The sequence below is a fragment of the Marmota monax genome, unplaced genomic scaffold (genome assembly GCF_021218885.2).
Source record: "Marmota monax isolate L192 unplaced genomic scaffold, Marmota_monax_Labrador192_F-V1.1 WCK01_AAM20220418_F8-fsc00102, whole genome shotgun sequence".
Classification (NCBI taxonomy): Eukaryota; Metazoa; Chordata; class Mammalia; order Rodentia; family Sciuridae; genus Marmota; species Marmota monax.
In genome coordinates this window covers 5372905-5400221 of record NW_026692494.1, presented here as the reverse complement: position 1 = coordinate 5400221, position 27317 = coordinate 5372905, and the positions used below count along the sequence as shown (strand labels likewise).

Genomic DNA, 27317 nt, shown 5'->3' with positions numbered 1-27317 from the left:
CGTAGAGGTCCGCTGCACGGCTGAGGCTGGCTTTGAACTCGCGATCCTCCGGCCTCGGCCTCCCCAGACGCTGGGGTGCCAGGAGTGGCCGCTGCACCTGGCTGCCCGTCGTGTCTTAGAGACCTTGGCGGGACACCCAGAATGTTTTCTGACCACACAACTGGGCCCCGGCTCCCAGGATGGACACACGGATTTGCCATCCAGGGCCGCAGCGGCTTCGACGGGTGCCAGGCCGCCCAGGGGCCCGGGGCCTCCACGGCAGCCCACCCCGGGGCGCCTCTGTGGGTCCCATCGGGGAAGCAGAACGGGCTTGTTCCCTGGGTTCTGGGGTGTCGCAGGCCAGGAGAGGACTGTCCCGCCACGGGCAGGGCCAGCTGGGGCAGGCACTGGGCCCCACCCACAGGCCGCACCCTCGTGCTGGACAGGGACCCGCTGGGCGAGGGGCACAGGTGGGCAGGATCTGGTGAGTGGACGAGGACGGGGCGGCCAACACTGGCGAGGCCCCGTCCCAAGCTCCCGGACCCGCCCAGCAGACCCAGGGCTCCGCACAGCGGCCTGGCCAGCAGGGAGCGCCGGGCCCGGGGGGAGCCGGAGGCCAGGGATGCCAGTGCTGACCCTCGGGGCCTCACTGGTCCTCCCCGCCCGCCTGCCCACTGAAGGCCGCCCCTGCCTGAAGAGTTTCTTTCCTCTCCTTTGTTCTCAGGGCGGGGTGGAGCCCGGCCTCGTGCCTGCTGGCCAGGCGCTGACCACTTGGCCACCCAGCATCACTCCTTGCCTTGCCTTTGGTCAGGGTCTGCGTGGCCGGTCTGCAATCCTGGCTCAGGCGAATCCCCGCCTCTGAGTATCTGGAACTGAGAGAAAGAAAGGGTTGCAAAGCAGGAGTCTTGTGATGGCTCCGGTTCTTCATTCTCTAAACACCAGGGGACACTCTCTCTTCTCTGATTGAAGCGCTACCCGATTCTAGAACTGAAAATAAAGCCGATCAAACTCTTTAAAAAAATCTTTTTCATTTTTACGTGGTGCTGAGAGTGGAACCCAGCGCCTCCCACGTGCTGGGCACGCGCTCTGCCCCTGAGCCCAGCCCCGCCCTAAACTCTTTAAAACAAAATACAGGTACCAGATTGAGTGGTCACGCCGGTCATCCCAGTGACTCAGGAGGCTGAGGCAGGAGGATGGGAAGTTTGAGAGGCCAGCCTCAGCAACTTAGCAAGAGCCTGTCTCAAAAAATGAAAATGGAAGGGGGTGTGTCTCGGGTGCAGAGCCCCCCGGGGTCGCCCCAGGGCTGAATGAACGACAGGAAAGGAGAGCAGGCGGTCGCCCCCCAGGAGTCGGGGAAAGCACAGGTGACACTCCCCTCGATGCACGGTCTCTGGGGTCGGGCATCTGGCTGAGCTGGGCCCTCTGCTCAGGTCCTCTGTGGGGTCATCGGAGGCTGGACTCGGTTCCTTGGGGTCGGTGGACTGAGGCTCGGTTCCTTTCTGGCTGTGACGGTGGCCCCCTGGGCAGCATTCCACGCGGCTTCCTGACCCCACGGGCCACCATCGTCGTCGAGGCAGCACGAGGGGCCAGGCTGGACGCTGCTTTCCTGTGGCTGGGGGCTCTAGCTCTGCTTGGCCTCGGAGGGGAGGGACTCACCCCGGTCCTCCAGGCAGAGGTGCTGGCCCTGGCCGTGGCCTGAGACTGGCCGCCTCATCAGCTCTCGGTGTGGCCAGCAAGCTCAGGCCCCGTCCCAGCTGGCCCGGCGCCCATGCTGGTGGCCGGACGCTCACCCGGGGAAAGCCACAGCCCGCGAGAATGGGCTCCTTCCTCCCACCAGAGAGCGGGTCGCTGGGCAGTGGGGGCCGCGGAGACCCGCGGGGGGAGCCGCGGGGGGAGCCGCGGTGGCCGGGAGTGGCTTGTAGGGGCGGTGACTGGGGCCGGAGAGGGCGCAGGCCTGAGGGCGGCCGGGGAGTCTGCAAAGCAGCAAAGAAGGCTGATGGGGGGCGAGTGGAGGGGACCCAGGGAGGTGGCGTTGGGGACAAGGGGGACGCAGGGAGACGGATGAGGAGGACGCTGGATCTTGGTCCCCGGGGACTCTCAGAAAGGTGGGACGGCATGCCCCAAATGCCACTGTGGGGAGCCACCACAGGGACAGAGGGAGGAGGGGACCCTCTGGGGACACAGGGCTGTCTGCAGAGGTGGCTGCAGGTCAGGTGCTGGATGCAGAGTCCACTCTGAACACAGAGCAATGGGCGTCACTGGTCCAGGGACAGAGTCTGGCTACAAATCCTTCCCCGAGCCTCCCTTTCCCGGGCCTCCCTTCCCCGGGCCTCCCTTCCTGAGCCTCCCCTCCCCGAGCCTCCCCTCCGAGCCTCCCTTCCAAAGACACGGCTGGAACCCCCTGCCAGGATCCCGGGCTGGACTTGTGCGGCAGGAATGACTAGGTCACCATGGGTGCTGTGGCCCCCGTGCTCTCTGCTGTGGCCCCTCAGAGGACCAGGCACAGCGAGGGTGCTCACACAGCCCGGGGTCACATCAAGGGAGAGTTCAGGGCACAGGGACAGCAAGTGCCCAGGGACGAGGAGGCCGCTCTCCTTGCATCAGCTCATCCGTCTGTGACAGGCTGAAAGTCCCCGTGCTCGTCCCAGGGCCTGTGGACATGGCACCCCCAGGGCAGAGGGCTCTGAGGTGGGATCAGGGGAGGCCCTGGGCTGGGGTCACCCAGGGTCACCTCAGGGTCCTCATGGGAGGAGGCAGGAGGGTGAGAGTCAGGAGCCGGGGGACGCTGGGCTGCTGGCCCTGGAGCTGAGGAGGGGACGGGACGACCCGGGGGGCGGGCAGACTGTTTCAGACTCCTCGAGTCTGTCACTGTGAGATGGCCAATCGGTGTCCCTCAGAGCCACTGAGTTCCCGCAGGAAACACACAGGCTCTCCCCCAGCGGGAACCCTGGCTGCCCTGGGCGGGGGCAGCCGGGCGGGGGCTCTGCCCGGGGAGCCAGCCCTTGCTCAGAGAGGGAAGCGGCTGAGCTCTGACGGGGTCTCTTCCTGCGGCATCCAGGTCGCGTCCGTCCGTCCGTCTTTGCCATGGAGCCCGCGGCTGACTTGCAGCTGGTGCCTGGGGCAGCGGAGGACACACGGGCTCGGGACTCCGCGGGCTGCCGGGCCGCGATTGCCGCGGTGGCGGCCACCAGCCTGCTTGCTGTCACCCTGGGAGCCCTTCTGGGTGAGTGGCGGGGGCTGGCCGGGCTCACAGAGCCAGGGACCCTCAGGAGCCCCGCGCCGTCTCCGGGAGTCCCTGCCCACCCCAGGATCGAGGCTGAGCCGCCCAGCGTGGGTGGAGGCTGACCCTTGGGCCAGTCAGGGGAGCTCTGAGGACCACTCAGGGCAGCACAGGGCTCCTCTCGGGGCCGATGGGGGGCCTGAGATCTGCGTCCCCAGTTGGGGCCGGGTCTCCCGGGGGGGGAGGTGGGGAGGCGCCAACAGGTCCCAACAGGGTGGTCCACCAGACACCAGGCTCAAAGCTGGAGGGACCTGGGTGGGCGTGACACGGGCCACGCCTTCCCCTGCTGGTGGCTCTCACCCTGCCTGTCCTGGGGTCCCTGAGGGGCAGAGCCAGAGCAGAGAGCTCGCGAGAACGTCCCCACATGTGCCAGGCCCGTGTGTGGCGGAGCTTGCTGTCCCCCGGGGAGGCCCCAGTGGCACGGGCTGCCTGGTGGGAGGGACAGTGTACCCAAGATGCAGTTCCCCAGTCCCTCCGGCCACGTCCTGCTGCCCAGGGGCCGCCTGTGGCTCAGGGGCCACCACTGGACAGGGAGATCTGGGACATTCTGTCGGAAGGCGGCAGCGTGTGGCCGGCGCGTGATGAGGTCTGGGTTGTGCGGAGGTGAGACCGCCGTGTTTCTTCCGTATGTCGATGAAGACAAATAGCAGTTTGGGGAACTTCTCTGGCATGGCAGGATGGTGACCTGTCACGGTGACCCTGTGCCTGTCCCTCCACTGCCAATATTTTAAAAAATGTTTGTCTGAACTGGGGGCAGCGGCTACACCTGCCATCCCTGTGGTTTTGAGAGGCTGAGGCAGGAGGATCCCAAGTTCGAGGCCAGCCTCAGTGACTTAGGAAGGCCCTGGACAACTCAGCGAGACCCTGTCTCCAAATAAGCCTCGGAGGGCTGGGAGGTGGCTCAGTGGTCAGCGCCTGCCTCCAGCCCCAGCTTGGGACGCCCCCTCCCCGGTGTCCCACAGGGGCCCCCTACTGGCCACGGTGCCAAGTGCAACACACTCTGGACCGTGTGTAGTGCGTGTGTGGTGCGTGTGTGTGAACGCGTGTGCAAGGATGTGGGTGTGCACACATGTGCATGTGTGTGGACTGCAGGGGTGTGCATTCGGGGAGAGAGTTCCTCACCTGCGTCCAAGAGGCAGCTGCGCTTTGGGCCGCAGTCCCTGGGTCACTCCTGGGACTTCCTGGACGCTCACTGGGGACACTGGACACTTGACGTGGTGTCCTTGGCCCCTCCCCGACGGCTCAGGAGCCCTGGCCAGGCGGGAAGAGCTCGGCCAAGGACCGGGACCCTCGGGGTCACTTCTGCACCTTCCTGAGCCTGGGTCACGGGGGGTCACGGTCACAGCGGGTTGTCCTGTCTGCGCTGCCCGCGGGGCGAGCCTCCTCCCTGTGGCTGCCAGGGCCAGACGCCCCAGGAGCCCCTGAGACAGGGGGGTGGGCAGAGGGGACGCCATGCTGCCCCGTGGTTGCGGCTGTGACCGGCCAGGCTGCTGTGGAGGCCCCCAGTCCCCGTGGGAGGTGCCTCCTGGCCTCTGGTGGCCGTCGTCCGTTCTTGTCCCCGGTCCTGCTCTTTGGGCCCAGTGACTCCCACGGGTAGGGCCCAGGTGTTCCTGGAGGCTCCCGGGGACAGTGGCTCGCTCAGGCCCTCGGGAGGCGGTGGGGACTCTTGCAGTCTCCTGGGAACTTTCCGGGGCCTTGCCCTGTGCCCAGGGGACCTGAGGGCCTGGCCGTGGGCGGCTCTCAGGGGCTCTGGGCTGCCGCAGCCCTCCTGTCCACACAGGGCGTCCAGGTGGAGCACAGCGCCGAGCTGCGGGGCATCCGCTACGCCAGCTCCCTGCTGCAGGAGGACTCCCACTACTACCGCACGCTCACGCCCGCGCTGCAGGCCCTGGTGAGGGCGGGAGGGAGGCTGGGGCTGGGTGGGAGGGAGGCCAGGAGCTGTGCCCTGGGTGGGCGAGGTGGGTCCCGAGGTGGAGGAGTCTGAGCCACTGAGCCCGGCAGGGGGCGGCGGGAGAGGCTGCAGGTCCTCCACGTCTAGCCCCCGTGCCCGGCCGGGCTCCCAGGAAGGTCCCTGGACTCGGCGCCCGGTGCAGCTCGGGGACGGGGGGCTCACTGCCCACTCGGCTCCACACAGGCGGTCCGCACAGGAATGTCCCGGGCGGGATTCAGGGTCCCCCTGCGCCTGCCGCTGCTCACTGGGTGCCAGGCCGGCAGGTCCCTCCACGCCGGCTCTGGCTGAGGACGCCGCAGGAGGACGGGCGGCGCTGTGTGCCCTTCATTTTCAGGGGACACTTGTTCTGTCTGCACCTCCACTTGGTGGCTCCCTGGCCTTGCGGCCCCCTGAGCTTCGGGGCGAGGCTTGCTGCCTGGCCGTCCCTGCGGGGAGGGGCCGGGCCCACCCTGTCCTCTTGCTGGGCCTCACCTGGTGGCCTCCCTCTGCAGTTTGTGAGCAGCTTCCGGGAGACGGAGCTGGAGGCCGTCTGCACGGGCTGCACGGTGCTCAGCTACCGGTGAGTCCTCCTCCGAGGGGAGGGGCCTTGGTGGACAGCCGGAGACCCCTCAGGGCCTGTCCCCACCCTCAGGGACGGGAACGCCAGCGTCCTGGTGCGCTTTCGGCTGCACTTCCTGCGCGCGCTCCGGCCACCTGGCCTGGACCTGGAGGAGGAGCTGCTCCGGCAGGGCCTGCGGGCCAGCCTGCGGGGTCGCGGGGTCCCCCTGGCCGCCTACGGCACCATCGTGTCGGCAGAGCTCACGGGTGAGTGGAGCTGGGGACCGCCGGCCAGCTGTGCTCGGGTCAGAGCCACGGCTCCCCTTCCCAGGTCCCTGCTGCCCTGGGCAGGCCTCAGGTTTGCCCTGGGAGCACCGTGGGACTCTGACCCACCCCGTCAGTCACTTCTGCGTCCAGAGGGTCCACACTGTATGTGCTGCCCGCCAGGCCGCCCTGGAGTAGCCACCGTGGTCTGCAGGCTGACCGCCGAGGGGTCGCCGTGCCTGCCGTCACGTGGGGCACGGCTGTGCACACCTGTCACCTGCTACCCGGGAGGCCAAGGCCAGAGGGTTGTTTGGGCCCAGGAGTCCGTGACCAGCCGGGCAGCACGGAGACCTGTCTCTTCCTACATAAGGGAAGCGCTTGTGTCGGCTCATTTCACGAGAGCCAAGGTGCCGGCCAGTCCCCCGCAGGGTGCGACTGCAGCGCTCTTTCTGGTGTGTGTGGCCCAGGAAGGGCCCAGGATGGACCGCTGGGCACACCCCTGCCTCGTTTTCTTTATTTAGAGACGGGGTCGGGCTAAGCTGCTTAGCACTCACTGAGTTGCTGAGGCTGGCCTCGAACTTGCCAGCCTCTTGCCTCAGCCTCCTGAGCCGCTGGGACTCCCGGCGTGGCCATGCCCAGCCCCACCAGGACGCCGTAGGTGTGCGTCACCACGCTTGGTGTCCTTGTTCCGTTTTGTGATCCGCCTTTTGTGGAGCTGGGTGACCCCAGGGCCTGGCAGGTGCAGGCTGAGCTCTACGCTGAGCCACTCCGGCTAGTTCCTGTCCATTTCCCAGCTGCATGTCGCGGGTGAGCGCGGGGGGAAGGCCTCCTACGTACCGGTCATCTGGCTCCAGGCGTCCACTGGGCTCTGGGACCGTGCCTCCCAGGGAGAAGGATCCTACTGCACAAAACAAGGATGGGCGTGGCCGTGTGTCAATAAAACTTTATTGACCATCACAAGGGCCCACCCTTGCCACAGAAATAGGGGCAGACTCAGCACTCGAAAGCCACAGGGTGGGGACGGTCTCTCTGGAGAGTGGACTGGGAGCCATTCCGGCTGCTGAAGGTCAGATTTGTCAGTTGCTGTCCAGGACCTCCGCGGTCCCCTCTGGCTATCCTAACGCGCTGTCCAGGCTGGAGTGACCACACTGCAGCACCCTCCATCAGGACTCTCCTCTGTGGCAGAAATGTTCCCTCTGCCCCGTCCATAAGGCAGCTGCCAGCGCTGGTGGCTGTTGACGAGCTCCCAGGCGGGGGCTGGGCACAGCTGCTGCCCCTGACCCGAGTGGGCAGCTGACCTTCAGGGTGACCTTCAGTGTGAGTTCGCAGGGACACCAAAGAAAACACAGACGGCCTTACCCAGCCCCAGGCGGCTCCTCCACCCTGGTCTCAGGCTCCGAGGGGCCGGGAGAGCGCGGTCATGGGGGCCCCTCGTTCTTGGAAAGTTCCATCTAAAAGAGGCCAGGAGGGCAGGGTTACAAGGACAGTGAGTGTGACTCAACCCGGGGTGACTCCGACATCGGAAGACACGCCCTCAGCTCCTGGACCAGGAGCCGTGGTCAGGGCCTCGGGGCCTCTCGCTGCAGGACGGAGGGCGCGGGCCTCAGAGCGGCCCCCGCGTGGCAGGGGCAGGCTGGAGAGGCAGCTCCCGGGCCCTCGGCCACCGCGCAGGGCCACTAAGGGAGCCCGCGGCCCAGCCAGCACCTGTCCTCTGCTCTTCCTCAGGCAGCCGCGGGGGACCTGGGACAGCCACCGAAAGAGACTTAAAGTCAGGTAGGCGCCATGGTCAGCCCCTCCGAGCCCACGGTGGCACCCTGTCCTGGGCGGCTCCTGCGGGAGGCTCCAGAGGGCCCTGAGGACCGGCCGTGCCGCGCTGCCGTGCGGAGGTGTCCACACGCGGGAACCAGTTTAAAAGGGGCCGTGGTCAGGAAGCTCCCCACGTGGCCTGCCCGGCCTCCACCCCTGCCCAGGCGCATCCTCCGTCGGGGCCGGGTGGACCCTGGGGACCCTGGGCCATGTCAGCAGTGGGGAGCTCCTGGCCAGAGAGGTGGAGACCAGGGACACGGCCCAGCACCCTGCAGGGCCCAGGACACCCCCAGAGGTGGACCGCTCTGGGTCGCAGCACCCAGGTGTGGAAACCCTGCGCTGTCTGAGGACACCCGCCTGCTGGCCCCAGGCCAGGCGCACCCGGGCCTCGCCCCACTCAGCACTGGGCCTCAGGGGGCCGGTGATCGCGGGGCACAGGGCTTCTGGGGGTCCAGGGACCCCTGACCCAGAGGTCTCACCAGGTGGCTCTGTCCCCAGGGAGGCTGAGCCATACCTGGGGACACGATGGCATCACGTCTGGGGTGTCCTGGCCGCGTGTGGTGGGGCAGGACACACCCCAGGGAAGGACCACGGCCACAGAGCCCAGGGTGGTGGCCCTGGATGTCCGGGAGCAGCCCCTGTGGCGAGTCCCGCCGTGGGCATCGTCCACCGGAGGACAGGCCAGCTCAGCGAGCTGGGGTGGAGGCTTTGGTTTCTGGGGTGCGCCTGCGCCCCCCTTGCCTGGCCCCACAGAGGTGTGGGCTGTGCCCAGGGCCTTGCTGTCCTGACCCCCCGTGGGAGACCTGGGCTCAGGAGCCGGCTCCGCCCTGCTCCCCCCTTGGCCCTGGGGGGATTTGTTGTTGACCCGTGGTCTCAGCCCCACGGGCCGAGGCTGGGCCTGGCATTCACCATGTCACCGTGGCCAGCAGCCACCTCAGCCACGTCACCTCCTAGCCACGCCCTTGCTGAGGCCAGAAGGCGCCTGCCCAGGGCCTTCCTGCCCATGAGGAGGCAGCTGGCCGTGGGTACTGCCCCCGGCCCGGTGGCCAGCACTCAGGACGCCTGTCACGGAGACCACAAAAATCACGAACAAGAAATAGCTTTATGGGGGGACGGGACCACACCGCCGGTCACTTCCCTGTCCTCTAAGAGGGTCACTGGCTGTCCAGAGAGGCCGAGAGCTCAGAGGCGTCTCCTCGGTGGTGGCCCCAGCTGGCCAGCTCTGGGCGAGGCTGGGAACTGGGTCCTTCTCTGCCCTCAGGCCACTGCCCGGGGAGCTCCTTCTCCTGCCAGAGCCAGCAGTGTGTGGACACAGTGAACCCCGAGTGTGACGACAGGGTGGACTGCGCGGACGGGTCCGACGAGGCACACTGCGGTCAGTCCGGCCGGGCTCCAGGGCACGTCCCCGTCGCAGGGCCCACGGCCGACTCTGCGTCCACAGCGCACATGGCACAGGGGCACCCAGCAAGGGAGGGAGGGGGCCCGGGCCCGGGGCGGTCCTGGACAAACTGTGGGAGCCTGAAGGCCAGCAGCTGGACTCGGGAGAGTGTGACGCGCAGCCGACATTTTCCTAGCAGATGTAGCCCATGCAGAAAGGTAAGAAAGGGGACAGGGACACTGCACAGGGCTGCCCGGGCGTCGTGGGGCCAGGGTTGCCCAAGGAGGTGCGACAGGCGCAGTGGGAAGAGCCTCGCTCGTCACCGTCACCGTCACCGTGGCCTGAGGCCCGACCGAGCTCCTGCTGCAGGTGGCCGGGTGGGCATTTGCCTACAGATGACGAGACGTGGCTTGGGGAAGGGACACAGGTCGACCCAGAGCCCTGCCCTGTTTCACGACTCCTCAGACGCACGGCCGGAGCAGCGTCACACAACACGGTCCCTAATCTTGACACCATGCGGGGGCGGGACTTTCCCGGGTGCCTGGAGGGACTTCAGGCGTTTGGTGAGGACAGTAACAGGTGGCCCTGGGCCGGCTCGGAGTGGGGCACCTGCCAGCATGTGCGAGGCCCTGGGCTCCTTCCTGACCCCTCCATAAATTTTTTTAAAACCCTGGACCCTGTGAGCTGGGCGCAGTGGCCACTCGTGTCATGCCAGCGCCAGGGAGGCTGAGGCAGGAGGTTGGCAGTTCAGAGCCAGCCTCAGCCACAGCGAGGCGCCAAGCAGCCAGAGAGACCCTGTCTCTAATAAGGTGCCACCCAGGGCTGGGGTGGCCCGGTGGCTGAGTGGCCCTGAGATCCGTTCCTGGGACCAAAACCAACACTTGGTCCTGGTGGAGCTCTGGGAGGAGGGGCCCGAGGCTGCCCGGCCGTGGGGCAGCGGTCAGGGGAACGGCCCTCAGCCATTGCACCTGTGGACCCTGCGCTGGGTACCGTTGGCCACAGTGGGGGGTCCCCGAGGCCCCCTCAGGTTCCGTGAGCCCCAGCAGGTCCTGCAGCCACAGGGGACCCAGGAAGCCGCCGGGCTCCCTGGCCCTCCCCACAGAGGACGGGAAGGCGGGGGCCGAGGCGGCAGTGGGAGGGCCCGAGCCGGCCAGCGGCACCTCTTGAGCCTGTGACGAGTGTCCACACACACCAAAGCTGCAGCGAGGGCCGTCGTCTGGCCCAGGAGTCCAGGGCTTCTGCTGGCCACTCACAGAGGCCAGGCCTGCCCGGCGGGTCGTGGCGTGTGGGGCGTGGGCCGCAGTCTGCAGGCGGCCTGGCTCCGAGGCCCCTCCCCTGCCCCTGTCCCCCTGGTGCCCTTTCTGTGAGGACCGGGCGGCTTCTCGGGCCCCACCCGCACTGACCCCATTTGCCAATGCGGCCACACTCGCGGCGCTGGGCTCAGGGTCCAACCAGGGCCGACCCGAGTCTCACTGGCCCTGCCAGGGCAGGACCTGGGGGCCACAGGGCGGTGCCGGTCACCCGCAGCGCTGGGCGGGGAGGTGGCAGAGGGTCCCACCTGTCCCCACTCCTGGCACCGACAGAAGGCACCGAGCAGTGCCGGCCGTGGGGACCCACCCGACACTTCCCCTCCAAGGGCCTGTGCCCTGTGCAGGGGGGGACACGGCGTCCTGGGCTCGGGCCACAGGAGTGACGGGCGCTGGCCCGCGTGGCCGCCTGTGTCTTGCAGACTGCGGGCTGCAGCCGGGCTGGAGGTCAGCGGGCAGGATCGTGGGCGGCGTGGAGGCCGCCCCCGGGGAGTTCCCCTGGCAAGCCAGCCTGCGCGAGGACCAGGAGCATTTCTGCGGAGCCACCGTCATCGGGGCCAGGTGGCTGGTGTCTGCCGCCCACTGCTTCAACGAGTGAGCCCTGCCCCCTCCAGAGTTGCCATGTCTCTGGGCTGGGCCTCTGTGCCCTCCAACCAGTCCTGCCCCTGGCTCACCTGGCTCTGCGGCTGGGAGGCCCTGGGCGTCCTGAGGGCGTGTGGGCAGTCCCCGTGCATGTGTGTGGGAGGGTCCCGCGCGCGTGTGCGTGTGTGTGTGTGTGTGTGTGTGTGTGTCGGGCGGGACGGTCCCCGTGTGAGGGCGGGGCCTGTGTGTCCTCAGCTCTGTCCTGTCCTCCTGAGGCGCTGCCCGGTCCTGCCCTGCCCGGGAGGCTCTGTGGGAGGTGGCGCTCACCGTGGTGTCTGCGGTGCCTTCCGGGGGCTGCTGTGGACCAGGCCGGCCCGAGGCCAGGTGCTGCCAGGTCCCCTGGTCCCCTGGGTGCTCCCCGGACGCAGGACTGCTGGGCCGCGTGGCCTCTGGCTCTTGCAGCCCCAGGAAGGCCCGACTGCCCACGTGCCACCGGCGCCCTCAGTCTCCGAGCCGTGGGCAGCGGCCTCCTGGTGGCTCCCCTGCGTCCCTCTCAGGATGAGCGAGATGGTGGATGTCTGACCCCTGTGGACTTGGCTGCATTCACTTTGGTTTGTGTGCCCACGTGCGTGTGTGTGTGCGTGCATGGGGGTGGTACCGGGACTTAACCCTGCTGTTCCACTGGGCCACACTCCTGGCCCTTTTTATTTTTTCTATTTTGAGACAGGGCCTCCATAAGTTGCTGAGGCTGGCCTTGAACTTGAGAGCCTCCTGCCTCAGCCTCCCAGGCGCTGGACAACAGGCTGGCCACCGCGCCCAGCCATTGGGACAGCTCCCCCTGAGCCTGTGTGGAGGCCTTTCCTCCCTCGCGCCGGGGGTCCTGTCCTTGGTGCGCTGATCAGGCTTTGTCTCTGCAGATTCCAGGACCCATCCCAGTGGGTGGCCTTCACGGGCACCACCCACCTCAGTGGTTCGGAGGCCAGCGCCGTGCGCTCCCGGGTGGTCCGGATCGCCAAGCACCCCTCCTACAACCCGGACACGGCCGACTTCGACGTGGCCGTGCTGGAGCTGGCCCGGGCCCTGCCCCTGGGCAGGTACATCCAGCCCGTGTGCCTCCCGGCCCCCACCCACGTCTTCCCACCAGGCAGGAAGTGTCTCATCTCGGGCTGGGGCTACCTCAAGGAGGACTTCCGTAAGCACCTGTGAGGGTCCTGCGGGCGGGAGGGCAGGCGGGCAGCCACCAGCCTCGGCCTGGGCCAGCAAGCCGGGCACTGCTGTCCTCGCCTCCCGAGGTTCTGCCTTTGCAGACTCCGAGTGACTAGTGGGACTTCCGGGGTCAGCCACAGACTCCGCCCGCTGGGGGCGAGCCAGGGCGGACCCCCACCAGCCCGGCCTCCCCCAGGGGGCACCCCAGCCTCGCATATTTGATTTTAAGGCCAGCAGAGTCTTGTGGGTCGCTGAGGGCCTCTCTGATTTGCTGGGGCCGGCCTTAGCCTTCAAGCCTCCTGCCTCAACCTCCCAAGGGCTGGGAGACGGGCGTGGCCGCTGGCTCAATTGCCGGCTGCTCAGGTTCCGGCAGAGCCCAGCAGGGCGCGCGGGGGCTTTGCTGGGAACACCTGCCTGTCCTGGGGCTCATCCCCCAGGGGCAGGCCTTCCGGCTAGGCCACCGGCCGAGGCCACCTGGTGCCTTCTGGCTCTGGGTCCTGGTGATTCACGATGGGGAGTGCCCCATGGCGCTGGGGGGCGTCCAGGGTCCTGGAGAGCAGCCTCCATGAGCCTCAGGGGGGCCCGGCACTGGGTCGGGGAGCTACCACAGGGTGCGGGGACGTGCTGCCAGGCAGGGCCTCCTGGTGGGCCACCGTGGGCAGCAGGTGCCCTGCCGGTGGCGAGGGCTCGGTGGGCCTGACTGGAGCCGCTCCGTGCTGCCTGAGGAGCCAGGCCTCCAGGCCGAGTGGACGGCAGGACAAAAGGGCAAGTCCGAGGCCTGGGGCGCCTCCGGAGAGCCACTGGCCAGGGCAGTGGCCCAGGAGCCCGGAGCTGAGGCTGCGCGTCATTTCACTTTAATGCATTTAAACCTCCATTTAAACACTGCAGGTGGCCTGTGGCTGCTGCCTTGGGGACAGGTCCAGGGACACAAGACCAGGGCCTCCCACAACCCAGAAAAGCCAGGCAGGACGGGTGGGGGCCGTGCAGGGGTCCCGGGAGGGTCCCTGGGTGAGAAGCCGGAGAGCAGGCCGGCCGACCTGAGGACCAGCACCCTGGCCGAGCAGCCCAGGCCGGAGCCGGTGGGAACTGAGACCCAGGGAGCAGGGAAGACATGACAGTGAGGTGCCAGGCAGAGCGAGGGGTCGCGCAGACGGGACCAACAGCGGCCTGAAAGGGGGAGCCGAGGTCCCCAGGAGGAGGCTGGAGGCAGAGCCGGTGGGGAGGGAGGAGCACCCGACCTGTCCAGGGGGAGAGGGGCCTCTCAGCGCAGCTACCTGTGGCTGGTTTTAGCCGGGTGCTCCCAGATGCCCCACTGACAGCCGGGAAACAGGCTTGGAGAGGAGCCGGTCCTCAGCCTCTTGGCTCGGGGTGGCTGCTGGGGCACCAGAGCTCTCAGCTTGCTTTTCTCTCCCCATCGGGGCAGTGGTCAAGCCAGAGGTGCTGCAGAAAGCCACTGTGGAGCTGCTGGACCAGGCCCTGTGTGCTGGCCTGTACGGCCCCTCACTCACCGACAGGATGGTGTGTGCCGGCTACCTGGACGGGAAGGTGGACTCCTGTCAGGTGAGCTCCCAGGTTCTGCCCATCCCCTTCCCAGGGAAAAGTGTGAGGGGACAGGAGCTTGTCTGGAGGCCCCCGGTGGACGGTCCTGTGGGGAGTCACTGTCAACCTGGTGGGGATGAGCGTCCTTGGTGCTGGCTGTCACCAGGCAACACACTGCCGAGCTCATCGAGTGCGTGCCCAAGGCGTTGACGCAGCCGTGACCCACGCCCTCATGCTGCCCAAGGCCCTCCGCCCCCATGGACACCTGTTCCCTGGGAGCCTCTCCCCCCGCGTCCAGCTCTCCTGAGCTGTGTGGCCCAGGCCGTCGAGTCGATGCTCAGCACAGCTGTGGAGCCTGTCCCCGCGTCTGCTCCCATCCCTGAGGGGTGGAGAAGGAAGGCAGCTGTGGCCCTCAGGTCCCCGTGGTGGCTGCGCTAAGAAGGAGCAACAGAGCTGCTCAGAGGCCCGGGCAGGAAGAAGGCAAGGTCCAGGCCAGGCCTCCAAGGAAGGCTGAGCAAGATCTCAGGAGGCCTGTGTGCTGGGCTCCCTGGACCCTGCAGCTCGACTTGTGGCTTGCCTCCGGGAGCCCAGTCCGTGCTGAGGTGTGCCTCCATCTCCTAGGGTGACTCGGGAGGGCCCCTGGTCTGTGAGGAGCCCTCCGGCAGGTTCTTTCTGGCTGGCATCGTGAGCTGGGGCATCGGCTGTGCAGAAGCAGGGCGTCCCGGGGTCTACGCCCGGGTCACACGGCTGCGGGACTGGATCCTGCAGGCAACCTCCACTGCCAGCAAGCCACCAGCCCTGGTTGTGGCTTCTGTCCCCACCGCCCCCAGCACTGCCTGGCTGACCAGCCCTGAGAGCCCTACGGTTGACACTCCCGCCAAGCCCATGCAGGCCACCAGCCCTGCACCCCTGGACTCCTTCATGGCTCCTAAACCACAAGGTAACTCCCAGGCAGAGCCGCAGGCCAAAGTCGGCTGCTATGCAGGGCTGGACTGGCTGGTACTGGCTTTCTGAAGCGCCCAGTGGGAAGGAGATGATGGGGACCGATTACTGATGTCTGCCATGTGCACGAGCATAGGAAATGTGGCAGGTTGGTTATCCTCCAATTTTACATTGAAACTTTTTATTTATTTCTTTATTGTTTTTTGGTACCAGGGATTGAACTCGGGGCACTTGGTCACTGAGTCACATCCCCAGCCCTATTTTGTATTTTATTTAGGGTCTCACTGAGTTGCTCAGGACCTTGCTGTTGCTGAGGCTGGCTCTGAATTTCTGTCTCAGCCTCCTGAGCTGCTGGGATGAGAGGCGTGTGCAGTGCACCGGCTCCTGTTGATTTTGTAACCAGTTTTCTGATGTAAACTATGCAGTTCACTCTTTCAAAGTGTGTAGTTCAGTGGCTATTGGTACATTCGCAGAGTTGTGCAGCCATAACCACTAGTTCCAGAATATTCCAACAACTCAAAAGGAAGCCCACCCCATGAGCAGGCCCCCACCCCCCCAGCTCTGCACCCACAGTTCCACATCCTGTCTGGACTCTCCTGTCACTGGTCACACGCTGTGGCCTTGCGTGTCTGACTCTCACCAAGCACAAGGTCCTCAGGTCCCTCCACACTGCAGCTGTGTCACCTTGCTCCTGCCCGTGAGGGTTGCTCCAGATGTGGGTCCCTGTATCATTCACAGACACCTGGACTGTTCCTCGGGGACAGGATGGGAGGGCGTGCCTTAGCTCCTGGGGGTGTATGTGTAGGAGTGGGATTGCTCTGTTGCATGGTGACTCCTGTGTAAGACGTGAGGACCCCTCACTGAGGCTTCTCCTCACTGAGACCTCGTTCTTTGATGGCAACCGTGTTGGGCCCCTGGGAGGACACATCGTACCTGGAGGGCCAGAAGCCTGGGTGCAGAGGCCCACAAAGACCCCCTGACAGATACTGCCCAGGACTGGGTCCAGCCTTAGCTGACCATGTGCTGACCTGCTAGGCCTCTGAGCCCATGACACCCATGCTGCCTCTCACTGTCACCTGCATCTTGTCCCCAGATCCCAGAGAACCATCTCCACTATCTCTGAGCGCCCTGGGCCCTCAATGTGTAGCCTGCTCTGTGGCCATGCGCCTGGTGCCTGGGAAGCCCACGGGGCTGTCACCACCTGCTGCCCAACCCCAGGCAGGACACCTGGGGCCTCCACAGCGTACTCTGCAGAATAGGGTGACTCAGCCAGACAGCTGTACTCAAGCATCCCAGGGCCCTCCACGCCTAGGATGCTGTGTCCGCAGTGGACAAGGGCACTCGGACCCCTCTCTCTTGTCTCCTGGCAGAGTGCGGGGCCCGGCCTGCGATGGAGAAGCCCACCCGAATTGTGGGTGGGCTTGGGGCTGCGTCTGGGGAGGTGCCCTGGCAGGTCAGCCTCAAGGAAGGTCCAAGGCACTTCTGCGGAGCCACCGTGGTGGGTGACCGCTGGCTGCTGTCAGCTGCCCACTGCTTCAACCAGTAAGGCCCCGGGATCGCCCACCCCCGATCTGACCCTCAGCATTCAGTGCCTACCACCGAGTGCGCACCGCGCAAGCCGCGTCTCAATGCTCGGGGCACCTGGGCCGGAGGACTCAGGGCCTGTGGGGACGGGAGGAGGAGGGCGCCTTCCCCACTTGGCGGTCAGCCAGACAGCCGCCCAAGCTCCCTGGTGGGGGGCTGTTTGTCCAGCAGCCCTGAGGCCCAGCATCCTTAGCCCCGCCCTCCCTATCCAAAGCCCTCCCCCACCTCCCCTGTCCTCCCTACCCTTAGCCCCTCCCCTCTACCCATGGCTCCTCCCCTCCATTCTCCCTACCCGTAGCCCCACTCCCTCACCTACCCCTCCTCCTGCACTGCTCTTACCCATAGATCCTTTCCACCTACCCTCCCTACCCGTAGCCCCGCCCCTACCCTGCCCCACCCACTGTTCCTACCCAGCTCCTCCCTCCACCTCAGCCCCGCCCCTCCCCGCCCATAGCGCCTCCCCTGCCCACTCTACCCACAGCCCCGCCCCTCCCCACCCATAGCTCCTCCCCTGCCCACAGCCCCGCCCCTCCTCACCCATAGCTCCTCCCCTGCCCACTCTACCCACAGCCCTGCCCCTCCCATAGCGCCTCCCCTGCCCACTCTACCCACAGCCCTGCCCCTCCCATAGCGCCTCCCCTGCCCACTCTACCCACAGCCCCGCCCCTCCTCACCCATAGCGCCTCCCCTGCCCACTCTACCCACAGCCCCGCCCCTCCCCACCCATAGCTCCTCCCCTGCCCACTCTACCCACAGCCCCGCCCCTCCTCACCCATAGCTCCTCCCCTGCCCACTCTACCCACAGCCCCGCCCCTCCCCACCCATAGCGCCTCCCCTGCCCACTCTACCCACAGCCCTGCCCCTCCTCACCCATAGCTCCTCCCCTGCCCACTCTACCCACAGCCCTGCCCCTCCTCACCCATAGCTCCTCCCCTGCCCACTCTACCCACAGCCCTGCCCCTCCCATAGCTCCTCCCCTGCACTCTGTACCCATAGCCCCGCCCCTCCCCACCCATAGCTCCTCCCCTGCCCGCTCTACAGGTCCCTCCACCCATGGCCCTCCCCCTCCACCCACCTCGCCTCCCTCACAATTTCTAGCCAGTCCCTCCCCTCCCTATCCATAGCTCCTCCCTTGCCCTCCCTACCCTGCAGCCTCACACCCACCCCTATGCCCGTCCATCCCCATGGCCCGCTGTCCTCCAGTTGGGCGCATCGGGGCCCCTGTCTCACAGCACCAAGGCCGAGCGCGTGCAGGCCCACCTGGGCACCGCATCACTCCTGGGCGTGGGCGGGAGCCCTGTGAAGCTTGGGCTGCGCAGGGTGGCACTGCATCCCCGGTACAATCCTGGCATCCTGGACTTCGACGTGGCGGTGCTGGAGCTGGCCAGCCCCCTGGTCTTCAACAAGTACATCCAGCCTGTCTGCCTCCCCCTGGCCATCCAGAAATTCCCTGTGGGCCGCAAGTGCGTGATCTCAGGCTGGGGTAACACGCAAGAAGGAAACGGTGAGTGCCACCCCCCCGGGGAAGATGGCCTTGTTCTCCAGGCCAGGCCCAGGCAGGGTGGGATCACCTCTCTTCCCCGCGCCCTGGGCTCTGCCTACTCAGAGGCCTGTGTCCACCCTCCGGCCCACCCCTGCTGGCTGCTTCTCTCCCTACACCTGGGGCCACGTCGGCATGCCTGTTTGTGGAGATTGAGAGGCTCACAGTCCACAGCGTTCATGCGGGTGCCACAGTGGCCAAGCTGAGTGGTGGCAACAGAGGCTGCCTGGGTATAGAGCAGAAAACACTTAGTCTCTAGCCCACTATGGAGGAGCTGTGCTGGCCACTGCCGCCCCATTCAGAGCTCCTGCCCCGAGAGTCGGCGTGTCCTTCAGAACCCCAGGATGGCCTTCCCATTGGGGCAGAGTCAGAAGACAGGCCTGGGCTCTGAGCTGGGGGTCTGGATCTGCCTCCTCCTCCCACATGACTTTAAACCAACTGTGACGCTGTAGGCCCCATCTGTTCAACTGCAGCTTGGGGACAGCACCTCCGTCTCAGGCCGTCAGCACTAGGCCAGGCAGTTGGTGGCCACTCACTGAGTGGCGTTTGGACTCTCCTTCTCGGCAGCCACCAAGCCCGACACCCTGCAGAAGGCCTCCGTGGGCATCATCGACCAGAAGGCCTGCAGCGTGCTGTACAACTTCTCCCTCACCGACCGCATGCTCTGTGCAGGCTTTCTGGAGGGCAAAGTCGACTCCTGCCAGGTGAGTCAGGGGAGGTCTCGGGCCTGGGGGACAGGAGGAGGCTCTGCGCCTTCCCCACTTGGCGGACAGCCCGTCTGCCTCCCCCCGGCCATCCAGAAGTTCCCTGTGGGGTCTGGACTAGGTGCCAGCCTACTGGTGCGGGGCTGGTGAAGCGCTCAGCGGGATCTGCAAAGATGAAGCGAAGGGGTTTTCTGTGCAGGGAGCCTGGAGGCTTCCGGGTGCCCCTCGTAGGAGACTGGTTGGGCTGTGGGGTGTGGCTCAGTGGGAAGCACTCTCACAACATGTACCAGGCCCTGGGGTCCATCCCTGGGGCTGGACAAAGATGAGTCAACAAAGCAAAGAATGAAAGGAAGGGCAGCGCAGTGCCCACCTGTGACCCCAGGGGCTGGGGCAGGAGGATCGTGAGTTCAAGGCCAGCTTCAGCAACTTAGCAAGGCCCTGTCTTAAAATAAAAAATAAAAGGGCTGGGGACGTGGCTCCGTTTGGTTAAGCACCCTGGGTTCAGTCCCTGGTATTGAAGAAGAAGAAAAACAACAAAAGGCAGCCGTGTGGTAGTGTGGGCACCACCTGAAAGGGGAACCCAACCAGCCCTGAGCCTGGGTCCAAGTCCGGCTCACTGTCTCTGTCGTGCCTGGCAGACTGGGGGGACTGACTGAGCACGCCAGGCAAGGGCTCTACTGCTGAGTACACACCAGGCTCTTCTCCAATATTTTTATTTGGGGTCAGGGTCTCACTAAGTTGCCCAGGTTGGCCTCCAACTTGAGATCTTCCAGCTTCAGCCCCCTGAAGAGCTGGGATGACAGGCCTGTGCCACCACACGGGTATCTGGCCCAACTTTTATCAGTGGTCACCCTGGACAAGTTACCTCTCTAGACCTCAGATTCTCATCTGATCATAGCAAAGCTCCTCTCCGAGGATCGCTGTGAGGACAGGCCTGCACGGTCATCTCCCACTTACCTTTATGTCTATAACAACTACAGAATGAGTGCCACACAATACTGCATCTACCTAGTCTACATACAAATGGTCACTTCACGTGGGGCAGGAGGCAGGAGGCCACCTTTGGCAGCCACAGTGCTGCCAGCCTCAGGCTCTTGGCGGCACAGTCCTGGGTGAGGCAGAGGGAGGGGCCGCAGCCAGGAGCAGGGGCTCATGGGCGGGGGGGGGGGGGGCATGGCTGTTCTTGTTTTTTTCTGGAGATTTCTGCAGTTTTTATTTCCATTGCAACAAAAGCAAGATTGATGTGGCCTGGAGAGGGCAGCAGCCAGAGCCAGCTTGAGGGCACTCACCAGGCCCGGCTCCGCAGCCAGGTCTCCTGGTGCCCAGGCAATGCCCATCCCTCATTTGACGGATGCTGGTTGGTGCTCTCCTTTAGGGCGACTCTGGGGGACCCCTGGCCTGCGAGGAGGCCCCAGGTGTGTTTTACCTGGCAGGGATCGTGAGCTGGGGCGTTGGCTGTGCTCAGGCTCAGAAGCCCGGAGTGTACACGCGCATCACCAGGCTGAAGGGCTGGATCCTGGACACCATGTCCTCAGGCTCCCCCCCCAGGCCTCCCCCCACCACCTCGAGGACGCCGGTTACTTCCAGCTGCCTCCCCAGGACGACAGCCAGCTTCACAGTCCCAGGGGTCACCACCAGCAGACCCACCACCCCTGGGGCCAGCATCAGGGCAACTGTCCAGCCTGCCGACATGATGGTGTCCGTCACAAGCTCAACTGCCCCGGGAAAGACACTGCCTGCAGACACCCCTGAGTCCACCACACGCTCCCAACTGCCAGGTACAGGGAGCAGTGAGTCGGTGGGAGCTGCCCGAAGGGGACAGCCGGAGCCTGCAGCACAGCTGCTTCCTTCCGAGCCCCCCCCCCCCCCCCCGTTTCTCCCGCAGTCCTGACTGCCCATGCACTGGGCCACGCTGCGCCCTGGCTGCGCTAACGGGCCTCTCTCCACACAGGGCCACACCTGTGCTCCTGGGGTTTTGTATCAACATAGGAATTCGGGGGACCTGACTCACTGTCAGGGCCTGGCCGACTAGTGGTCAATCAGTGACCCCTGGGTCACCCAACTTCTATTTTAAAAAGGAAGCTGCTCCAGGCCCCTGGGGTGTGCGCCAGGCTATAATGGGGAAGGACTTCCACATGGGGAGGCAATGGGGACCCCAGGACACAGCAGTTGACATCAGGCTAGGTGTGAGGGGAAGACAAGCAAAGTGGAGATGCGGGGGCGTGGGGCAGCTGCTGGCGGAGGTGTGGGCTGAAGGGGACACTGGCACTGGACCCAGGCTGCCAGGCGCAGCAAGCCTTGGCCACGCGTGGCCAGGAGAGACCACACCTTTGCCCTCTGCTCCGTGGCGGGCGCTGTCAGCAGAACCACAAGAAGCTGCAGTGGCGGGTCTGGAGTAAAGCCCCCAGCCTGGGGCTGCAAGCGACCCAGGAGAAGCTGCCTCCTGCAGCGCTGTCCTGAGGGGCAACTGCACTGGGTGGCCCCGCTCAGCTAGTGAGCCCCACGTGGTTTGGGGGATGCTGGGGTGACCATCCACATGGGGCTGCGGTCCTGTCTGGGAGCCAGCTGGGGGACACTGTGCCCTCCTCATCTCCTGCCTCAGTTTGCCCAGAAGCCCCACTGCACCCTGCACCTGAGCTCCCTGGTCCCACTGTCACCAAGGGCAACCGGGTGTCTCCCTACCCCCAGACCAGGCCTCCAGCCCTCCCCCAGCACTGCCCTCCCTCCAGCTCACGGGAGGCTGGGGAGGTCGCTGAGGTCACTGCCTGTCAGGGCTGTCATGACGGGCCTGGGGGCAGGTGGCCCTTCCCCCCACACGCATTTATACGGTACCCTGGACAAGTCTGATGGGGCCCACAAGGCCAGCAACACAGCCAGGGACATTAGGGTGGGCACAGCGAGGGAGTCTCTAACCGGGGGTGGCTTGCCAGAGGGAGAGAGGCTCCTGCAGGCATGGAGGACATGGGGTGCTGTTGGTCAGAGCTCACCCGCTCAGAGCACATCAGTGTGGGTGGCCCTGGCCACAGCAGTCTGCCCTGTGAGGCAGAGCCAGGTCCTACTACCTCTGTGAAGACAAAGGACAGGACAGTGTGGGTGGTCACAGCAGAGCCTTATCGGAAGTTTGTGCCTGGGTGGACCAGGCTTTGGACAGCGCCATCTCGGCGAGTAAGAAGGCAGAGATGGCTTGGGGAAGGAGCATCTCTCACCCCCACACACTGGCCTCTTGGGGCCTGGGCACTGACCTAGCTAACCTTTGCCCTCTCACTAGCCACAGCCTGGGAGGTCCTAACTGGGGTCCCCAAAGGGGCAAGGAGCTCCCCTAAATGGAGACACGGCCCTCACAGTGCAGGCCACCTGCATTCCTAAGAAGAGGGGCAGTGCTTCCGTGGGGTCCCAGGCCTCCTGGGGCTGGGGTCTCCGGTGTCCGAGGCCGGCAGTGAGCACCGCAGCCAGCCCTGCAGTCTGCCCCTTCTTTCTGTGGGGGACGCCAGCCCTTCCTTTCCTGGCCACCTTTGTGTTTGCTGAGGCAGGGACAGGACTCTCCCCAAGCCTCCAGGGCAGGGTGGCCACCTGGGTGGTGGGAGAGGGCCAGGGAAGGGGGTCTTGCCGAGAGAAAGTGCCCTGCAGGAAGGTGGCTACGGGCCCAGGGGTGGTTCCCTGCAACCCCCCCAGAACCACCCTGTCCCGAGTGTGCACTTCATCAGGGATGTCATCCCCATGGGGATGGGGACGATCACAGCCTGGGGGAAGGATCCTGGCAAAGAAGGGTGCACAGGGCACCAGGAACCACAGGGCTGTCCCCCAGGGCAAGAGGGGACTCAGTTACCATGGGCTTGAGACACACACAGGTGGCTCCGGGATGGGCCCAGGAGGTGCTGCCCTACAGCTGAGCTAACCAGGAACACGACTTCAAACGTCATGAGAGAGGCCAGAGGGCTCCCTGCAGGACCAAGAGCCAGGCCTAGCCTCTTGGGGCAGCCGCCCACTGCCCACCCCTCTGCCCCAGAGGTGGCCCCAGTGGTCCCCCTCACTGCTCACTTTGCCTCCCTGCAGGTTGCGGCCTGTCGCCTGCCAGAGCACTGGCCAGGATTGTGGGTGGCAGTGCCGCAGGTCGAGGTGAGTGGCCGTGGCAGGTGAGCCTGTGGCTGCGGCGCAGGGAGCACCGCTGTGGAGCCGTGCTGGTGGCAGAGAGGTGGCTGCTGTCAGCTGCACACTGCTTTGACGTGTGAGTCCGCGGCCCCGCACGCTGGCACTGTCCACACCACTGCCTCCCCTTCTGGGCCGGGATGCCTGCCCTGCCATGGGCCTCTGCTGGCCAGGTCACCACTCCCCAGGGCATCCGCTGGTCCACACCTGGCGAGGCAGAGCCCATGGGGAATGTCGCGCTCACTTCTTTCCCTCCCCTTCCACCTTAGTGCCCCTCCCCAAGAAGACCTCTCCCTGGCAGGGTGCTCAATGGAGTTGAATAGTGCTCCAGAGGGGACGCCCAGATCAGGACACGCCCCCCCCAAGGGACTTGGAGTCAGAGGGGACAAGCAGGCTGCGGCAGGGGACCTCATGGCCCCCACAAACCCCCTTCAGAGTACCATTTTGAAAATAGGTCCCCCCCGTGGTAGCAAACAGTGGCTGACCACATTCCGGGTGTGGGTTCCCCTTCACCTAAAAGGGAGGGAGCACCCTGGCCCCATTTCCAGAGGAACTGCCTTGGGCAGGTGTGGGGGCACGGGGACACCGCAGAGGCAGGGTTGTGCACCAAGATCTGGGCAGACGCCTATGCTGGTGCATCCCACAGCTATGGGGACCCCAAGCAGTGGGTGGCCTTCTTGGGCACGCCATTCCTGAGCGGCGCCGAGGGGCAGCTGGAGCGAGTGGCGCGCATCTACAAGCACCCCTTCTACAACCGCTACACGCTCGACTACGACGTGGTGCTGCTCGAGTTGGCCGGGCCAGTGCGCCGCAGCCGCCTGGTGCAGCCTATCTGCCTGCCAGAGCCCACACCGCGGCCCTCCGAGGGCATGCACTGCGTCATCACCGGCTGGGGCTCCGTGCGGGAGGGAGGTAGGCGCCGGGAACAGGGTGGCGGGGCAGGGGGCAGCCGGCCAGGCGCGGTCGGCCGACCCTCCCCCGCTCCCCTCCCAGGCTCTATGGCGAGGCAGCTGCAGAAGGCCGCTGTGCGCCTCCTCAGCGAGCAGACCTGCCGCCGCTTCTACCCGGTGCAGATCAGCAGCCGCATGCTGTGCGCTGGGTTCCCGCAGGGCGGAGTGGACAGCTGCTCGGTGAGCGCCCCAGGAGGGCGGTCCCACTGCCATCCCACTCTGGCATTCTTCTCCAGGGCCTTGACCACAAGGACGGGCAGGCAGGGCAGAGGCAGCTGTGAAAGGGCCCATCCACAAACACCCGCCAACAGTACCAGTGGACTACCCTAGTGTGGAACCCATTTCCCAGATGAGTGAGGCTCTGAGGAAGCCACTCACTTGAAGTCATTCCTGTAGTGGTCAGTTGTTCAGGGGTGCCCAAGTCAGATGGGCCCTCCCATGGCCTAAGGGCAGAGAGGGGAGAGATTGGCCTGAGTAACCCTCTCTTCTCTCCCACAGGGTGATGCTGGGGGACCCCTGGCCTGCAGGGAGCCCTCTGGCCGATGGGTGCTAACTGGGGTCACCAGCTGGGGCTACGGCTGCGGTCGACCTCATTTCCCAGGTGTCTACACTCGAGTGGCTGCTGTGAGAGGCTGGATAGGACAAAACATCGAGGAGTGACCACCATGTGGCTGTCCAGGCCCAGGACGTTAGACAGGGAGGAGGAAACACTGTCCACCCAGTCTGCAGAGAGGATGCTGGGTGGTGGGCAGGCAGTGAAGGGTGGAAGGGTATGGGGGGCAGCTGGACTGTGTACTTTGTTCCAATAAACACAACCTCTTGCCCCTGGCTCTGCACCTCCATGGCACAGCAAAAACCTCATCCCGTCCTTTCCCAATGGAAGGGAGGGAAATAAGCCCTAGAGAGAGGGGCAGCTCCCTTACCTGGCTGTGGGCCTCACCTGTGGTGTTTGGCAACGCCACCCATGAGCCAGCAGCCCAGAAGCAACAAGGGGGAGCGGATGCCCCCACAGAAGCTGAGGTCCACTCTGAGCAGGGCGCTCAGAGGCATACGGCTTCTCCTCCCACATAACCCTCAGGAAGGAAATTCACGGATTTTCTGTCCCTCAGTCAGCAATTTATTGGCCCATCCTCAAGAGACCACAACTTGAGTGGGGCCTGACCACCTCCCACCGCACAAGAGGTCCAAACAAAGGATTCTCGGCCCAGGAAAGGCGGCTAACCTGGCTACTCCAAGAGAGAGGCCGTGGATTCCCAGGCCTTGGGAAGGGCACAGACCCAAGTTGCACTCGCTGGCAGAGGCACACCTCAACTGTCCCTGCACTGCGCCGCCCTCATAGACCATGGGCGGTATGCACTCGTTGGCTCCCGCCTCGGAAAGCACGTTGATGGATATGAGCCCGGGTGGGCGACTCCCGTGGGTGGACTCCCCGGATGGTGGCGTGCCTCCTGATTACATATTGGCTCGTTCCCGCTGCAGCCGCGAGTTGTAGGCGCGGGACACGGTGTTCCAGGCGTCCATATAGCGGTCCATGCACATGGCGATGCACTTCTGGGGGTGGGGAGAGGACGCAAGGCTCGGTTCTGGCCGTGTGTGCAGCGGTTCACCCGCCCCAACTCTAGGCCACTGGGCTGCAACGGCGCACGCGCAACAGCTCCGCCCCCACCCCGCGCACGCGCAGACGCCTCGCCACCCGCGGCGGGACCCGGCGATCCCTGATCCAGACCCCCGCGTGGGGTCTCACCTGCTCCGAATTGTCCAAGGAGCCCCCCGGCTTCCCAATGCACTTCCGGAAACACTTGTCGGTCATCCTCTGTGGACACACGGGAGCCCTCAGTCGCGACGCCACCCCGGGGCACCCCCAACCCCGGCCCCCGCGGGCCCCGCACCTGAAGCAGCTCCTGCGCGTTGGCCACGGCAATCTGCACCTTCACCTGCTCCATGATGAGCCCCGGGTCCAGCTTCCCGCCGCCGGAGCCCCCGAAATCCGAGCCGAAGCCGCTCTCCATGGCTTCGCAGTCCACCCGGCCGCTGCCGCGCGCGCCGACCCACAGTCGCCGGAAGCCGGGCCGCCCAGGGCACCACGGGAAACGGAGCCCGCACCCTAACTCCCACAAGGCCGCGCGGATCCCTACGCGCACGCGCACGCGCCGGGGCCTAAGTCCCGGCGTCGCTCCGCGTCCAGGCCCCGCCCCGGCCCGCCGCGCGTGCGCACCGCGCGGTGGGCGTAAGCCGATTCCCGGGGTCCGAGCGGGAACCTGTCTACCAACGCCAAAGAGGTCTGCGCGGCGGGCGGAGTCGCGACGGACGCTCGCCTCGGTGGGCCCGACTCTGCGCTGGTTAAAACCAGTGTTTATTGGAGAATCGTACAAAACTCACTGGTCACAAAATGTGCGTCGCAAACTAGTGGAAGGGGACAGCAAAGCGCACATCCGACACGCAGCTCAAAACCCAGCCACGCACGCCAAAGGGCCCGCGTCTCCCGGAGTCCAGAGTAGACGAGGGGGATCACGCGCCAGCCGGCGGGGCAAGCTGTCTCCCAAGAGTGGTGGCCAGGTCCTGAGCTACAGACCACCTCCTGTTGGCCCCGGGTGGGCACTTGGCCAGTCACGCACCTGGGCTCCAGGAGCCCAGGACTCTACCTTGCGCCCACCCCTTCGGGCGGCTGGCTCCAGCGGGCGGCCCTGGCAGGGCAGGCAGTGGTGCCGAGCATGGACAGCAGCCTGCCCTGCCTGGACCTTGCGAGGAACTGTCAGTAAGTGGTCACCACGTGTGTGGCCAGAGGCTTCTGAAAACAGGGCAGCTGGACGGCTCAGGAGCAGCACTGGTGCTCTCCCTGCCTGGGGCTCAGTTCCCAAGGGCAGCCAGAGCCAATGACCAAAGAAGCACCACCCCTGTCCAGACTGCAGGGCAGGGCTGTTTTGTGTCCGACCGCTGCTTTCTGGGGACAGCGCATGAACGTGGCTCAGCATCAGTGCCTGAACTCCAGCTGCACTTTCCGAGGGAGATCAGCCATGTGAAGGACTGGGTGCTCATGGAGATAGGTCCCCCACCCCATGCCATCCCTGGGAGGATGACCTATCTGCCTGTCCTGGTGGCCCTGGCAACCTGCCTACTCACAAATGTAAAAATAAATATCCATTAAAAAAATAACATGTGCCTATGAGGGAGTAGGTGAGTGTGACTGTAGAAGGGGCTGCTGGGTGGGCAGAAGCCAGGCGTGGGCCATGGAGACAGGACTCCATTTTCATCTGCATGTCTGAGAAACATTTTGCACGGATGTGTGCACATGGGAGGCAGCAGGGGCCTCTTCCCCAGTCTCCGGCCAGGATGGAGACCCATGCTCCACTGGGAGGGCTGGGAATCAGCTGTCATGCACTCAGCTTTCTAACACTCATGACCTTTGCTCCCGAGGTCAGCAGTGTCCCCTTCTGAGCAGTGTTGACCAGTCTTGGGAGCCTCCTCCTTTCCTGCCCTGCTAGCCCTGCAGGATCAGGGTGGCAACTGGAAAGCTTCAGAACTGAGGCCCAGAAAGCCAGGTCAGAGTCCCAGCCTGCTGCCCACAACAGGACGGAGGCCAGACCAGCCCTGCAGGCCCTGGCTATGCCAGAATGCGGCCCCA

At 65.5% G+C, this 27317-nt stretch overlaps 2 protein-coding genes and 1 long non-coding RNA gene across 4 annotated transcripts; 1 reads left to right on the top strand and 2 right to left on the bottom strand.

Annotated features, from left to right (window-relative positions):
* Window positions 1-2979: 2979 nt before the first annotated feature.
* Window positions 2980-24511, top strand: Tmprss9 (transmembrane serine protease 9). Its single transcript, XM_046444215.2, has 18 exons — window positions 2980-3202; window positions 5023-5150; window positions 5702-5769; window positions 5842-6014; window positions 7737-7784; window positions 9079-9192; window positions 10925-11096; window positions 12002-12276; window positions 13714-13850; window positions 14451-14769; window positions 16142-16313; window positions 17588-17859; window positions 18463-18599; window positions 19975-20377; window positions 22653-22824; window positions 23392-23657; window positions 23739-23875; window positions 24194-24511. The coding sequence occupies exons 1-18, from the start codon at window positions 3064-3066 to the stop codon at window positions 24353-24355; spliced, it is 3294 nt and encodes a 1097-aa protein (XP_046300171.1). The 5' UTR covers window positions 2980-3063; the 3' UTR covers window positions 24356-24511.
* On the bottom strand, window positions 6939-14089 carry LOC124092524 (uncharacterized). Its single transcript, XR_006851638.2, has 2 exons — window positions 13799-14089; window positions 6939-7462 (listed from the first exon to the last, which is right to left on the bottom strand). It is a non-coding gene; the product is annotated as an uncharacterized LOC124092524 (long non-coding RNA).
* Window positions 24512-24789: 278 nt separating the features above from the next.
* Window positions 24790-25796, bottom strand: Timm13 (translocase of inner mitochondrial membrane 13). Of its 2 annotated transcripts, none has more exons than XM_046444212.2 (3): window positions 25630-25796; window positions 25440-25508; window positions 24790-25246 (listed from the first exon to the last, which is right to left on the bottom strand). In XM_046444212.2, exons 1-3 carry the CDS (start codon window positions 25702-25704, stop codon window positions 25148-25150), a joined length of 243 nt encoding a protein of 80 aa, XP_046300168.1. In that variant the 5' UTR covers window positions 25705-25796; the 3' UTR covers window positions 24790-25147. The 2 variants fall into 2 exon arrangements, with proteins under 2 accessions (XP_046300168.1, XP_046300169.1); XM_046444213.2 differs by having other exon boundaries at window positions 25585-25789.
* Window positions 25797-27317: the final 1521 nt, after the last annotated feature.